At 56.0% G+C, this 15673-nt stretch overlaps 2 protein-coding genes across 2 annotated transcripts in view; both read left to right on the top strand.

Moving 5' to 3' along the window:
• The window catches only part of STK32C (serine/threonine kinase 32C), a 64429-nt gene that overhangs the window by 46739 nt on the left and 2017 nt on the right, over positions 1-15673 (top strand). Inside the window, exons 3-10 of the mRNA XM_049854773.1 lie at positions 10059-10210; positions 10970-11143; positions 11262-11299; positions 11402-11491; positions 11852-11955; positions 12639-12755; positions 13432-13557; positions 13635-13766. Coding sequence (XP_049710730.1) covers positions 10059-10210; positions 10970-11143; positions 11262-11299; positions 11402-11491; positions 11852-11955; positions 12639-12755; positions 13432-13557; positions 13635-13766 — 933 coding nt within the window. The remainder of the gene's footprint in view (positions 1-10058; positions 10211-10969; positions 11144-11261; positions 11300-11401; positions 11492-11851; positions 11956-12638; positions 12756-13431; positions 13558-13634; positions 13767-15673) is intronic.
• Positions 5121-8882, top strand: LOC126059211 (uncharacterized). Its single transcript, XM_049854774.1, has 2 exons — positions 5121-5444; positions 5929-8882. The coding sequence occupies exons 1-2, from the start codon at positions 5330-5332 to the stop codon at positions 6456-6458; spliced, it is 645 nt and encodes a 214-aa protein (XP_049710731.1). The 5' UTR covers positions 5121-5329; the 3' UTR covers positions 6459-8882.

Raw genomic sequence — 15673 nt, 5'->3', positions numbered from 1 at the left:
TCACACAGACCCCAGCCCTCGGTCTTACACAGGAAAGTACAATTCCTGCTCCTGAAAAGTCCAGCCCAAGCGTCTGATGGGTGGGCAGCCTTCTTTGTGGTCAGTCCTGACCCATGCTCCCACATCTCCTGGCTCCTCTCTGGAACCTTCTGCTGGATCCACCTCACCGAGCTGGAAGACAGCAGCAGAGGGAATGAACGACAGCGGGGAGGTCCTGTGGGAAGGTCCCATGGGGGTGGTCCCCTGGGAGTGTCCCATGGGGAGGCCGCATCCCTGCAGGTCACTGGAGGAAAAGGAGCTTAGATGTTGGAACCTGACCTGGCCACAGCAGGATGCAGAAACCAAGGTCCCAGGGTTTCCTCTGCAATGCCTTCAGGGAATTTGGAAACTTCCATCTCAGGCACCATGCCCAGACCCTACTGGCTTCCCAGTATTTATCAAAAATAAAAATAAAAAGCACCATCTTTTCTCCTAGGATTCCCTGACAGGGATCCTTTTGCCCTAATGTCCCTTGGCTCCTTCCCTCTTCCCCTGAGGCTGGTGTCTCTGACTGGGCTTCCTAATGGGTGAACTCAGCCTTTGGGGCCTTTTAAGGAAGGTTTTACATTGTTTACTTTCAAGCTTTGGCAGCACTTGTTGCTCCTGTGATGGGCCCCCAAACTTTCTTGGAACTGTGATCCAATGGTCTTGGGCTTGCCTCTGTCAGTGATCCTTTCTAAGAATAAAGCAGAAGGAAAGTGTAACAAAAGCCCCCTCCCCAGGGGGCTGCCCTTGTCCTCCTTATTGTGGAGGAACTACCGCCCCACCAGGCTGCTGGCAGCTCCCTGGTTGTTCACCACTTCCTGCAGGCAACTTTTCCAGGAAGCTCTGGGCTGGTAGGCCTGGGGGAGGGGTGCTGGCTTTGAAGTGGAGGGAAATGCTGATTAAGAAGACTAGGCCCTGGGGGGTGGGAGTAGGGGAGAGGGTACTGGTCAAAGGACCAGAGGGAGTGCTAAGCAGCTGGGCTGGGCAGCAAGGTCAGAAGAAAAGGTGTCCCAGAAGGGCTGAGCCTGGACAGGATGGGGGCAGGGGCTTGGCCTCTTCTTCCAGTAGTAGGGAAACTGATCCCAGTGAGGGCAGGGCTGCCTGGAGGTTACAGGGCGCTGGGGGCAAGAACACTGGCGGCAAGGATGGGAGCGGGGTGATCTCCTGATGGGGGGCCTTTCCCAGCTGCCACAGCACATGTGGCATTGCTGATGTCACATGGATCCTGGCTGAAATCAGAGAATACCAGAAAGATGTTTACCTGTGTTTTATTGACTATGCAAAGGCATTCTATTGTGTGGATCACAACAAATTATGGTTAACATTGCAAAGAATGGGAATTCCAGAACGCTTTATTGTGCTTGTGAACACTTTATTGAACCTGTACATAGATCAATAGGCAGTCATTCAAACAGAACAAGGGGATACTGTGTGGTTTAAAGTCAGGAAAGGTGTGCATCAGGGTTGTATCACCATACCTATTCAATCTGTATGCTGAGCAAATAATACGAGAAGCTGGACTATACGAAGAAGGGGCATCAGGATTGGAGGAAGACTCATTAACAACCTGTGTTATGCAGATGACACAACCTTGCTTGCTGAAAGTGAAGAGGACTTGAAGCACTTACTGAAGAAGATCAAAGACCAAAGCCTTCAGTATGGGTTACACCTCAACATAAAGAAAACAAAAATCCTCACAACTGGGCCAATAAACAACACCATGATGAACGGAGAAAAGACTGAGGTTGTCAAGGATTTCATTTTACTTGGATCCACAATCAACACCTGTGGCAGCAACAGTTAAAAAAATGAAAAGACGCATTGCATTGGGCAAATCTGCTGCAAAAGACCTCTTTAAGGTGTTGAAGAGCAAAGATGTCACCCTGAAGACTAAGGTGTGCCTGACCTAAGCCATGGTGTTTTCAGTCACCTCATATGCATGTGAAATGTGGATGAATAAGGAAGACCAAAGAAGAAATGATGCCTTTGAGTTGTGGTGTTGGCAAAGAATAGTGAATATACCACGGACTGCCAAAAAAAAAAAAAAAAACCCAAATCAAACCCAGTGCCGTCAAGTTGATTCTGACTCATAGCGACCCTGTAGGACAGAGTAGAACTGCCCCACAGAGTTTCCAAGGAGCACCTGGAGGATTCGAACTGCCGAGCCTTTGGTTAGCAGCCGTAGTACTTCACCACTGCACCACCAGGGTTTCCAAGGACTGCCAAAAGGACAAATAAATCTGTCTTGGAGGAAGTACAACCAAAATGCTCCTTAGAAGCAAAGATGGCGAGACCGTGTCTTACATATTTTGGACATGTTATCAGGAGGGATCAGTCCCTGGAGAGAGACATCATGCTTGGTAAAGTAGAAGGCCAGCGAAAAAGAGGAAGAGTCTCAACGAGATGGATTGACACAGTGACTGCAATAATGGGCTCAAGCATATGAATGATTATGAGGATGGTGCAAGACCTGGCAGTGTTTCATTCTATTGTGCATAGGGCCACTATGAATCCAAACTTACTCAACAGCACCTAACAACAACAACAACACAGTGCACATGGTGCCCTCTGCCCAGCACGCTTTCTCTTCCTGCCTGCAGCCCGGGGGCCTCCCTGTGGAGTTGGGAGCTACAGACCATGATCAGAGCAGGGCGCAAGTTTGCTGGGTTGGCTCTGGGTCCATCCATACAGTGGAATATTACTCAGCCGTAAAAAGAGATGACGTTCTGATGCATGCTACGACATGGATGGACCTTGAAAACATCATGCTGCATGAACTAAGCCAGACGCAAAGGGACAAGTATGGCGTGAACCCACTTATACGAACTATTTTGAATAGGCAAGTATAGAGAGATCAAAGTTATTAGTGGTTACCAGTGATGGGTGGGTGGGTGGGGGGCAGGAAGATCCAATGCTCAGGCGACACTGAGCTTCTGTCGAGGGTGGTGGGAAGATTTGGGAATTGTTCATGGTGATGGTTGGACAACATGCTGAACATGGTTAACGTTACTGAGCTGTGCATGTGAAAACTGTAGAAATGGCAAATGTTACATGTCTATTTACCAGAATAGATAAAAGAGAGTTCCTGAAGTTGACCGCCTCCGATATTTCCTAAAGTCCCAGAGTAGCAGAAAGGACATGATAGATACCCCAAAGTGGGCACTGTGCTAGAGCAGTTCCCCAGAGTTCAGAGGGGCAGAGCAATAATGGATGGGAATCATGGCAGATGAGACAGGACAGGGTATGGCCCAGGAGACTTGATGCAGGTGTACAGGAGGATTCAGGGGAGCGCTGGGTGAATCCGGGGGATGAAACAATCATAGAGATAGCGGGAGAAGCTCATCGGGACCAGACCGGCCTCACCTCTACCTGGAAATGCTCTCAAGTTCTGGGCAGAGTTGACAGGAGAGGTGAACACACGTCCTGTGGGAAGGCCTGGCTTCCCGGGTGAGAGGAAGTTCTGTGAGCATCTAGGCCAGGTGACAGGAAGTCCTGTGAGTGTCTAGGCCAGGTGACAAGAAGTCCTGTAAGCATCCAGGCCCAGTGACAGGAAAAGCAGATCACGCAGAAGAGAGGAGAGTGGTGTTATGTCATGCCGTCAGCCTCTCAAAGAAGTAGCGTCTCCAGGGTCAATGAAAAAAATATTGTTAGCAAAGAATTTCACGTCTCATCAAACTTGTGTGCTGTGTGTGGATCAGGAAATGAAATATTCACAGGTATGAGAAGTCAGAATATACACCGTATCACACATACACACACGCCCCACATATATATACAACATTCATGTACTTGGAGTATACACCACACCACATACACACACACCCCACATATACATACAACATCCATGTACTTGGAGTATACACCACCCGACTCCACCCTGTATACACACACACCTCACACACACATGCAACATTCACACGCTCAGAATTATACCACCCTGCATATACACACCCCCCATATACAGCATTCATATACTCAGGATATTCACCACCCCACACATATGTGTACGCCATGTATGCCTACAATATTCACACACTTGAAATATACACCATCCCATATGCGCTTTTGAACTTGGTGGCTCTCTTTCTGCAATAAGAAGGTGATATCTGAAAGCCATTTCTGAAATGGCCATTCCACCGCGTAGTTACTGTGCAACTGAGCACAGGAAATTATTTTCCCCTGAAGCAACGAAGTTAGAGGGAGGATCAACTAAAAGCAGAGATCGAGTGTGGGCTGTGTTACTGGGTGGCTAGGTAAACAGGGCATTTGCCCAGCACCAGGTGCGGGCATATGCCCTCCCAGGCCTCCAGACTTACTTGGCACGGGACAGCGCAGTGTGTGTCCGACAGGTCGGGACAGATGGTGGGGTAGGGGTGGGGCTGCCTGAGGCTGTGGCACCGCCTCTGTGCCCAGCTGACCCCCACTCCAGGGGCCCACTCCTCCCAATTCCTGGCATCACTGCCAGCCCTGTGCCCCTCTGCATCTCTGGGGTAGGGGCTCCCAGTACATGAACATCAGTCGACAGACGACCACAGTCTCCGCTTTGGGCCACGTGACTGCTGCCATACCGCCCTCAGGACCTCTGGCCATTGTCCCTGGGTCAGCCCACTCACTATGCCTGTCCAAGGAGTGTGGGCCACTTGGCATGGCTGCACAGGGCTCCTGCGGCCCCCCCGGCACAGCCCACACAGGGAGCATCCGCTTAGTGTGGACCACAGAGACCCCGGCCTGTTCCTCCCACCTGCCTCCCCACAGCCCTTCCGTCCCCCATTAGGATTGCCCAGGTTCCGTCCTCTCTGTGGGCTACCGTGTGTTTCCAGTGGGCGTCTGCTGAGGGGCATAGACTCCCCCAGTGCCTCCACCCCCATGCAAAGACGAGGAATGTGTCATGTGCAGGTTGAAGGCCGGATGGGGCAAGGTCGCCCACTGGCGGTCATCGCAGGGCAAGGCCGCCCACTGGCGGTCGTCACTACAGAAAGACACACACGAGCTCACCAGGGACAGGGCCCAAGGGGCTTTCGGGGCCTTTGGCGGGGGGGGGGGGAAGCTGTCCCGGGGGGGCAGGAGGAGGGGACAGCAGAGGGGTCACTGGACTGGTGGTCTGGACGGCAGGGTGGCCTTGGGCCCTCAGTTTTCCTGGTCACCCCCTGCTGCTTGGCTCCGGAGCTGACCCGACCATCTTCCTGCAAGGTCGTCTGCCTCTGCCAGTGGACACTGCCCCAGATGTCTCGCCAGCCCCTTCTCCTCTGTGCTGTCTAGCACAGAGCTCGGTGCCTGGGGCCCTGGGAGAGGCTGCCTTGCCCCCATGCCGGCCAGCAGCCACAACCTCTGGATGGAGCCTGGCCTCAGTGCTGGACTCCTCGGAGCTGCCCAAGAGGCCGACTCAGGTCCAGATTCCTCCAGAGCCCTCGAGGTCCCAGGTGGGTTAGGAGGCTGCTTCCTTGTCAGCTTGGAGGCCTTAAGTACCTGTTGTCAGCTTCTTCTTTCTGGGGAACAGAAATTACTTGGAAAGAAAAAGGGCTTGGGGTGAATCACTCAAACTGCAAAATATACAAACAACATCATGAGAAGGCGGCAATGACACAAGCGTTAGTCACCAGGCTCTTTGGGGCGGTTCCTGCGGGCCTGGCTGGCTGATGGCATTGGAATGGAGGCCCAGGCCCTCCTGGCCAGCCGAGGGCATTGGAAGGGAGGCCCAGGCCCTCCTGGCTGGCGCAGAGGTCCGTTCCTCACCAGCTCCATCCCACTGATTCCTGAGCTGCTGGCTGGAGCTGCCTGCCGTAGGAAGCCGCTTGGAAAGCGAGGCCAGCTGTGTTTGGGGAGATGGGTGAATCCAACCAGCTCGCTCTTGCTGCCCAGGTTCTATCTCAGCAACTTCGGGCCCTTACCTCCTTTGTGTGACAGCTGCACAGTTTGACCGTGGTCACCTGAGATCCCTGGGAGGAGCAGCAGCCAAGCCAGGCTCCCGGTGCCTCTGGTGGAGCCTCTTTGATGGGTGGGAGCAGGCCCACGGGACAGCTACTCAGCCTTTCCGGCAGGAACGCTGCCCCAAACCGAAGACTGCTCAGGAGCCTCCACAGAGCACTCTGTGCCCGATCAATGATTTACTCAAATCCGTTTTAAGGAAGCCTGGCACCGAAGGTGGTCAGGGTGGCGGGGCTGGCCTTGGGCTGTGCTCTCTGCTGCCTGGGTTTGGACACTGGCGAAGGAGGGAGAGGGGCCCCGTGGGGCCTGAAAGTGGCTTGGCAGGCCAGGTGGAGGGTGGGGACAGAGGCTGGACTAGTGTGCTGGCCAGAGATCTGGGAGCAGGGTGTTCCGAAGCACTGGTTGGGGGCAGGAGTGGACCTACCTTCTTGGAGCCCAGCGTTAGGCCCTGGTGCACCGTCCATCTGGGTGTACAATGCGCTGTAAGGCGGGAGAGTGGGGACGGCTGAGCTGAGCACTGGAAACCGTTTCTCCTTCATTTCTATGCACAGATAAACAACCTGCGACTTCCATCTGAAGCCCCCGGCTTTCTCTGCTCCCCAGCAGAGAGTGGGTCCCCAGGACAGGGGCGGCTGCCTCCTTCCCCGCCCTCCCTCCGAGCTGCACTGTGGATGGAAGGACAGAAATACACTTGTTTGGAGCTTAATGAGATGCCAGTCGAGCAGGGCTGGGAGCACGAGTGGGTGGGCTGGCCGCCTGCTGAGGCTCACGCTCATTCTCCTTCTGATTTTTCCAGCTGGCTTGCAAAATAATAATTTTTGGAATTGCTGTGGGGAGTGCTGAGAGTTGAGGAGAGGTCACTCATCATCTAGCTGTCCTCTGGGGCTTCTCCTGCTCTGCAAGGCCGCCCTCGGCCTATAGCAGCTCCTGTCCCTGTCAGGGAGGACCTGTCACCACTCGTTTGCCAGCTGGGTGGCTGTGGGTGGGGGCCAGAGGCTCTGCTGTCCTGCCAGCCCAGCTCTCTCTCCCATGGCTGCAGGTCCCTGTCCGTCGAAGGTAGGCGACGCTGGGGCCACCGTGTTGCCTGGCTCACTGGAGAGGCCATGTCCTCCGATGGGCTCATCTGACCTTCAGAAATGCTGCCTGGGCACTGGCTGCATGACAGCCCCTGGCCTGCTGAGTGTCTCCAATGCCCAGGAGGCAGGGAGGACATCACCCTCACCTCACAGGAGGACCAAGTCTCAGGGAGGGGCTCCAGTGACAAGCTGAGGCCACATAACCAGTAAGTCATGGAGCTTGGTCAAACCCAGGCAGGTGCCTCCAGGGCCACACGCTGACTGCTGCACGCACCTCTGAGGCTGGTAGAATGATGCTCCTAGAGACGTCCCATCCTAATCCCGGGACCTGTGACTCTGCTCTGCAACATGGCAAAAGGGAGTTACGGCTGCAGATGGATTCAGGTTGCTAATCAGCTGACCTGAAATCAGGGGATGATCCTGGGTCATCCAGGTGGGCTCAGTGTCCTCACAAGAGTCCTTGTAAATGGAAGTGAGAGGCAGAGAGGAGGTCAGAGAGAGAGACTTGAAGAAGTTACACTGTTGGTTTTGAAGATGAAGAAGGGGCCATGGGCGAAGAACGTGGGTGGCCTGTAAAAACTGGAAAAGGCAAGGAAAGGGACTCTCTCCTGGAGCCTCCAGAAGGAAGCTGCCCTGCAACAGCTGGACTTTAGCCCAAATCCAAAAAACCCATTGCTGTTGAGTCGATTCCAACTCACAGCAACCCTATAGGTAGAACTGCTCCATAGGGTTTCCAAGAAGTGGCTGGTGGATTTGAACTGCTAACACTTTGGTTAGCAGCTGAGTTCTTAACCACTGCACCACCAGGGCTTCTCAGACTTTAGCCCAGGGAGACCCGTCTGGAATTCTGACCTTCAGAACTATAAGAGAATAAGCTTCTGCTGCTTGAAGTTACGGAGTTTGTGGCAATTACAGCAGCCATGGGAGACTCATCCCCCACCTGCCTGACCCCACTGCTGTGGGTGCTCCACCCTCCTGTGGGTGCTTCACCCTCCTGTCCTCTGCTGTGGGTGCCCTACCCTCCTGTCCTCTGCTGTGGGTGCTCCACCCTCCTGTCCACTGCTGTGGGTGCCCTACCCTCCCGTCCACTGCTGTGGGTGCTCCGCCCTCCTGTCCACTGTTGTGGGTCCTCTGCCCTCCTGTCCACTGCTGTGGGTGCTCTACCATCCTGTCCTCTGCTGTAGGTACCTTTGCCTTTCTGCCTGGTGGCCCTTCATTTCCATGGGTCAAGGAAGCTCAGTGCCTGTGTGTTCTCTGACTCATATGTTCAGGTTCTGGGAACTCTGGCCCAGATGACCCCGAGGGAACTCCTCAGGGGACCAGAGTGCCCCCTTGGCTGAGAACACGCAGTGGGAAGCTGAGGGTCTGCGCCTGGGCTAAGGCGTGGAGGTGCTTGGCTGAGCCTCGATGCACAGCAGGCGTTCACTGAGGCAGTGCTGTAACTTGGTCCTGGAAATCAAGTTGGAGCCTGGCTAAGAGTGGGTGGGGTCATCACAGACCCCCGCACTCTGGGAGGGTCAGCCAGATAGCCAGTGAAGAGCAGCCAGGTTCGTTAGGAGTGAGGACAGGGACCAGGAGATGAGCCATGAGGTATGTGAAGGCACCTGAAGGCCCTCCCCTGGACAGGTATGGGCCTCCCATGTGGCCTCAGCAGCTGGAATGGCCTCAGCCCTGCTGGAGTAAGGCTGGGTCTGCGGCGATACATCAACTTCTATTACCACACCCCCACAATATCATTACAGAAACCAAAGCAGGCTCACTCCCCTCCTCAAATGTAGCTATTTCCATTTGTCCATGTTCAAGTCCAGTTTCTGCCCGCATTGGGCATCTAATCTTTATGTTGTCATTACATAGTTTAGCTTCACACTTTTGCTTAACGTTGTAAGAACTGTTACATACCATTAAAATTCTTTATAAATATTTCAATGGCTGCATGGTATTCCATTGAGCTCACTTATCCATGTCCATAAGATTGTTGGATGTTAAGGTTGTTGGAAATTCTTGTTATAAATAACACTGTGATGAACATCTTCAGACATAAAGCGCCTTCCATTTCTTAGAATGCTCCCAAGAGCCGAATCCAGCAGGTTTGGCTTGAGACTCTGATGCCCACTGAGGGGTCAGGTCAGTTCCAGGCCACCCGCCTTTGGGTGATGCCTTTGGTATATTCTCCTGTCCATCCTGAGTTCTGGAATCTTTCACTTCTCCAGACTCTGGGCATTTGTTCCTTTGAAACCAGGAGACCAAAGGCCTGTGGGAACCCCTCAGAGCTAGCTCTGGGTTATCTGCCCTCAAGACGTTTTCTGTGACCTGAATAGCTGTACAGCCCATGTTTTTGTACATCAAATCCTGGCTCCCCCCCAGAAATCATTTGTCCTGGAGTCTGATGGATTTTCCTTTGGCCAAAAGGGGCACCCAGTACATGATTCTCATGGTTGCTTTCATCTCACTCCTCTCCTCACCCTAATCCTGTCTGCCAAGCATTGGTAGGTTGCCTCAGGTCAGCCACCTTTCAGTGCTCGAGGGCATTGATTGCTATTGCAAAGAACTGTGTGGGGAATCCGTCATCACAGAGGTTCCCTGTTGTAACAGGAAGGATGCCCTGTGGCTGAACTGTTGCAGAAGTTCAGTTATCCTGGTAAGGATGGTAGCTCTTGCTTATGGGGGTTTCCTAGGTGCAGGATCTGTGCTCGTGGGTTCTCAGTTCCCCCAACAACCCTCTAAGCCACTTGCCCCAAGACCGGGAACGAATGCTGGGTTAGGAAGGTAATGTGACCGGCCCAGGTCATGGCTGGCGAGTAGCGTGGTCACCGTCCCATCCCTGCACTGCTCTGCCCACTAGGTGCTTCTTTTCTCACGTGGGGTGGTCTTAGGCTGTCTGCATGACAGAGAGTTCTTAGGTGTCCTTGTTCTGTGGAAGAAGCTTACTCATAGTAGACTTGAAGTCCTGGCCATTTCAGCATCAGCTCTGCTGCAGCCAGCGGAGCATGTGTCGCCCTGTGTCCTTGCTGAGACGTCGTCTGTGCTGCTCAGGTGTGCATTGTGCAGAAGCGGGACACGGAGAAGATGTACGCCATGAAGTACATGAACAAGCAGCAGTGCATTGAGCGTGATGAGGTCCGCAACGTGTTCCGGGAGCTGGAGATCCTGCAGGAGATTGAACACGTCTTCCTGGTCAACCTCTGGTAAGCTTGCCCGTTGGGGGATTGAGCCAGCAAGGGGCTCACTGTGGAAAGGCCTGTCTCCTTCAGCCTGGCTCCATAGTCTGTGTTCGCATCCCCCTAGAGTGCCCCTCCCGGCTGCTCCCTGGCACTCCGTGCCTCTGGATGCCCCTTGGCACCTACAGCCCCTCCCTTCCCCCCACCCCTGCCATTCACTGACCTTTCTGTGCCCTGGGGCACCAGGATTCAGCGTCCATGGGCATACTGGGGTTAATGCAGTGCCTCCCTTGGGCCTGCAGGAAGCCCAGGGCTTTTCCACAAAGGAGGCTTGCGACCCATGGTGTTTCTGGCACTAAAATCAATGGGGAAGGCTTTGGGGGCCTGACTTTGGGTTTACTCCATAAAATAGGTGCAAAGGCTAGCCCCGTCATCACCATTATCACCATCATCATCATCTCTACCACCATCATCTCCATCACCATCCCCATCCCTATCATCACCATCCCCTCCTCCTCCTCCTCATCATCATCATCCCCATCATCACCATCATTCCCACCACCATTTCCATCATCATCATCGTCCCCTCTTCATCCTCACCATCCTCCTCCTCATAATCCCCATCACCACCATCATCGTCATTCCCATCATCATCGTCATCCCCAACGTCACAGTTATCCACGTCATTATCATCATCTCCCTCATGATCATCATCCCCATCCCCGCTGTCATCATCGTCATCCCTCCACGTGGCCACTTCTTCACCTGCTCCCTCTGTGCTCACAGGTACTCCTTCCAGGACGAGGAGGACATGTTCATGGTGGTGGACCTGCTGCTGGGTGGGGACCTGCGCTACCACCTGCAGCAGAACGTTCAGTTCTCTGAGGACACAGTGAGGCTGTACATCTGTGAGATGGCGCTGGCCCTCGACTACCTGCGCAGCCAGCACATTATCCACAGGTGTGTGCATACGTTTGCTGAGGCGCATGTCTTGGGGACATGCAGGCCATGCCGGGGGATTCCAGATGGGAATAGGGGTGGTTTCGGGATCCTCACCCCACTCTCTCTCTTTGTGCAGAGATGTCAAGCCTGACAACATTCTCCTGGATGAGCAAGGTGAGCTGGGCAGTGTGAGGGCAGGTAGGGGCAGGCATCTGTCTCACCACATGGGTGCTCTCCCTTTCTGGGGCAGCCGTCCAGCCTCTCCTCCTCCTGCAGGACATGCTCACCTGACAGACTTTAACATCGCCACCATCATAAAGGACGGGGAAAGAGCGACTGCGCTGGCTGGCACCAAGCCCTACATGGGTAGGTGCCCGCTGCTCGGACTGCACCTGCCCTCACACCCCTCCTGCCAGCCCATGGGTCTCCCCAGACTTCCTGAAACTCCCCTAAAGCCGCCTGGCAGTAAGTGGTGGGCCAGGCTCTAGATCCTGTCGTGTGGACTGGGCAAGAGTCTCAGTGACGCCCGTGAGAGCTGTGTGCTGTGCCATGAGGGAGCCCACTTCACACAGGACCAGCATGCATGGGAGCCAGTACTCCAGTGGCAGAGTCCGTGCCCTGCGCATGGTGGTTCTAGAAGGGCATTGGGAGGGCAGAGTACAAGTGCCGGGCGGGGATCGGGGCTGGACCCTACTGGCTCAGCACCCCTTCTCTGTCTGTCAAAAGCTCCTGAGATCTTCCAATCCTTCGTCAGCGGTGGGATCGGCTACTCCTTCGAGGTGGACTGGTGGTCGGTGGGGGTGATGGCCTATGAGCTGCTGCGTGGATGGGTATGGAGCTGTGAGCAAGACACCCACCATGCTCAGGGGTGACCATGCTGTTGGGCGGGCCAGAATTCTGACAAGTAAATGACGCTTGGCTGGCTGGGTCTCCCACAGCCAGGGCAGGTCTGCGTGCAGCTGAGCAGGGCGTGCCTCCTCGGAACTTTCAGGGAGATTCCTGGATTGATCCCAGTGTTCTCCCTGGGGGCCTCCATCCATCCTGACTGGGAGCTCAGGGGTGGGGGTGCACTGCCCTTTCCCATCTCTCTGGGGAATGCAGCTGCCCTGGGCTCTGTACCCCCAGCCACCCTGTGGGACCCTGCACCTTAGGAAGGCAGATCCCTTTGCCCTGTGGGCTGATCCACAGGGCCCTGAGGTAAGGGCAGGCAGGATGGCCACCCCCTGCTGCCCAGCTTGGCACAGTGCTGGGTGTGGGGGCCCAGGGGCAGACTCTGCCTCCCAGCTCTCCCCAGGCTGTGCTCAACTCTGTGCCTGCCCATGGAGGTGGGGGTGCTGCCTGGCACTGCTCTGAGTGTCATGACTGTAGGGGTGCTGCCTGGCTTTCCTCTGGGTATAACGCGGAGTGGGAATGCTGCCTGGCTGTGCTCTGGGTATAATGGGGGGTGGGGTGCTGCTTGGCTGGCTGTGCTCTGGGTGTAATGATGGCCCTAACCAGCCACACCTGCCCCCAGCGGCCCTACGACATCCACTCAAGCAATGCGGTGGAGTCTCTGGTGCAGCTCTTCAGCACCGTGAGTGTCCAGTACGCCCCAACCTGGTCCAAGGACACGGTGGCCCTGCTGCGGAAGGTGGGTCCATGTCCCCCACCCAGGGCAACACACGCCCACCCCCACATTGGCTTCTCGAGCTGGGATGTCCTGCCCATGGAGGGGGATACCCTCCCCACGCAGGATCAACCTGGCATTCTTGGGGGCCCAGCCAGGCTGACAGGAGAACACCTCTGGACCCCACATTAGCCCAAGTGGTTCAGGAGGTGGGCCTTGGCTCCCAGGGACCTGGGGAGGAGTGACCCCCATGCCCAGACCCCTGAAATGGGGCCTGATCATCCCCCAGCATCAGCACCCAGCAGGAACCCCCACCTCCACCTCTTTCCTGGGATCCATGGGCCAGTAAAGGATGTGGGCCCAGGATGAGCCTTGTTTATGGAGACTTAGAGCTGAGCAGGTGAAACCCGGTGTGCCAGGCTTCTGGTGCCACCTACCAGTGACGCTCAGCAGTGTGTCCCTGCGGGCCTGCCTCCTGGCACCAGCCTCTGGTGCATCCTCTGGCTCAGGGGCTTGGCCTGACCCGCTTTGACCAAGCTGGGCTTGGGCTGGTCACTACGCTGACCCAGTTGCTTTAGCTGCACTTGGCACATGTCTTCTCACGGGTCCTGGAGCCTCTCAGGTCCGACCTCAGGCCCCGGTGGCACGTCCTGGTGCAGTGCTGGGTCTGGGGTGTCCTGCCTGATGGGCCTTGTTCCAGCTCCTCACGGTGAACCCCGAGCACCGCGTCTCCAGCCTCCAGGACATGCAGGCAGCCCCCTCGCTGGCCCACGTGCCATGGGACGACCTGAGCCAGAAGAAGGTGGAGCCGGGCTTCGTGCCCAACGTAAGTGAGACCCCGCCATCCCCGGGGAGGGCGGGCCACACCGGCTGCAGACCCTGCTGAGACCTTATCCTCCACAGAAAGGCCGCCTGCACTGCGACCCCACCTTTGAGCTGGAGGAGATGATCCTGGAGTCTCGGCCCTTGCACAAGAAGAAGAAGCGGCTGGCCAAGAACAAGTCACGGGACAACAGCAGGGATAGCTCTCAGTCTGTGAGTGTGTGAGAGGGTGCTCCCCCTCCGTGAGTGTGTGAGAGAAGGCTCCCCATCCGTGAGTGTGCAGGAGGGGTGCTCCCAGTCAGTAAGTACGCATGAGTGATGCTCCCCATCCGTGAGTTCGTGGGAGGGGTGCTCCCAGTGAGTGTGCGGGAGGGGTGCTCCCCCCTCAGTGAGTTTGTGGGAGGAGTGCTCCCCATCTGTGAGTGTGTGAGAGGAGTGCTCCCCAACCGCGAGTATGCGAGAGGGGTGCTCCCAGTCAGTGAGTGTGCAGGAGGGGTGCTCGCCATTTGGGAGTTTGTGGGAGGTTTGCTCCCCACCCATGAATGTGTGGGAGGGGTGCTCCCTGTCCATGTGAGAGAGGGGATGCTCCCCATCCGTGAGTGTGCAGGAGGGGGTGGAGGTGCTCCCAGTCTGTGAGTTGGGGTGCTCCCAGTTAGTGACTGCAGGGAAGGGGGCTGGATGGGGATGGAGAGTTTTCAGTCAGTGAATGGGGGGGAGGGGCTCCCAGTCCATGAATGTGGGGGAAGGTGCCCTCGCCACCACCTGTGCTCCCCGTGTTAATGGTCCCCCAAGGCATCCTGTAAGGCCCTTGGCTGGGGACACATCCTGAAATCTGGAGGACAGTCTCCTGGAGTCTCAGGGAGAGGCCTTCAGACCCTTCTTCCACCTTCTCGGCCCGACCCCTCTCACCCCAAACCCTCTAGGTGGTTCTTTCTCTGAATGGGGTGGGGTGACCATTAGACATGCGCTGTGTGCCTGCGGGGGGCCCTGACCCTGGTGCCCAAGCACAGCCATGTTCACAAGGGGGATGATGGCTGTGGGTGTTGATTTCGGGGTGACCCTGTGACGCAATGGCTGTCCTCTTGCCTTGGACCCATCTCTGCTGGGGAGGACCCTCTGGGGGGCCTCTGCGCTTGTGAAGGGGTTGCTGGTCCCCTCAGTCCTGGCAGGCCCATGTTGCTCTGGACACAGAGGCCCTGGCAGAAGTAGGCGACAGCCCTCCTCACTGGGACGAGAGGTTAGGGTTGGGTGTCATCCCTGGGTGCCCCAGTTTCTCAGGGAGCAAAGTCCCATCGGGTTGGTTCTCATCCTGCCCAGGAGTGCCGCTGGCGACCCCTGCTGTCTGGAGGTGGAACTGCTGTGCAGGTGGTGAGCTGGCTTCAGGGTGGGACACTGCCAGAGAGCCCCAGAGGGGCTGGAGGTTCTCCATGGCGCCCTCTGCACCCACACAATTAGAGAGTTAGGTTCCGTTTGCTGGAGAACGGCCCTGTGGTGCCTTCTCCATTCTGGTAAAAATGGGTCTGGGGTGGGGGAGGGGCCAAGTGAGGAACCCTCTGGACCGCACCTCATCATGGGGCTTGGATGGGAACAGGAGAGGTCAGACACCCACAGGCGGAAGAACAGAGCTGTACTTGGGCCTGGTTGGGGATGTTTTTGCTGGAAGGCGGGAGAGGTTCTGAGGTAACCACCACCAGAAAGATCCAAGTATTCTACTTTGAGTTTAAGAAACTTGAGGCTCAGAGGGCTTTTTAAGCAGCTTTATTGAGGTACAATTCACAGACCACACAATCCGCCCAGGGCTGTGAGCTCGGCCTCCTGTGAGGTTCTGTGAGTGGCTGGCCCCAGTGAGCGTCTGCCCTCGGGCTGCGGATGAGGGTCTAGACACCCACCTGGAGCCAGCCACACCCTCCTGAGGCTGCCAGAGTCCCCGCCCCCTCTGCACCAGTCCTTACAACTCCCCCCACATGTCCCCACCCCCAGAGCCACTGTAGCAGCCACCCCTCTCTCTCCTGCACCCTTCCAGCCACCCTGTCGAGAGTCTTAGTCGGTAGACTCTAGGCTGCCTGGGGCCTTCAGATATGGGGTCCCTGTCATCAGCCAGAGGGGACCTAGCTCCAGGA

This window comes from Elephas maximus, chromosome 16 (genome assembly GCF_024166365.1).
Source record: "Elephas maximus indicus isolate mEleMax1 chromosome 16, mEleMax1 primary haplotype, whole genome shotgun sequence".
Taxonomy (NCBI): Eukaryota; Metazoa; Chordata; class Mammalia; order Proboscidea; family Elephantidae; genus Elephas; species Elephas maximus.
This window is presented reverse-complemented; position numbering and strand designations above follow the sequence as displayed.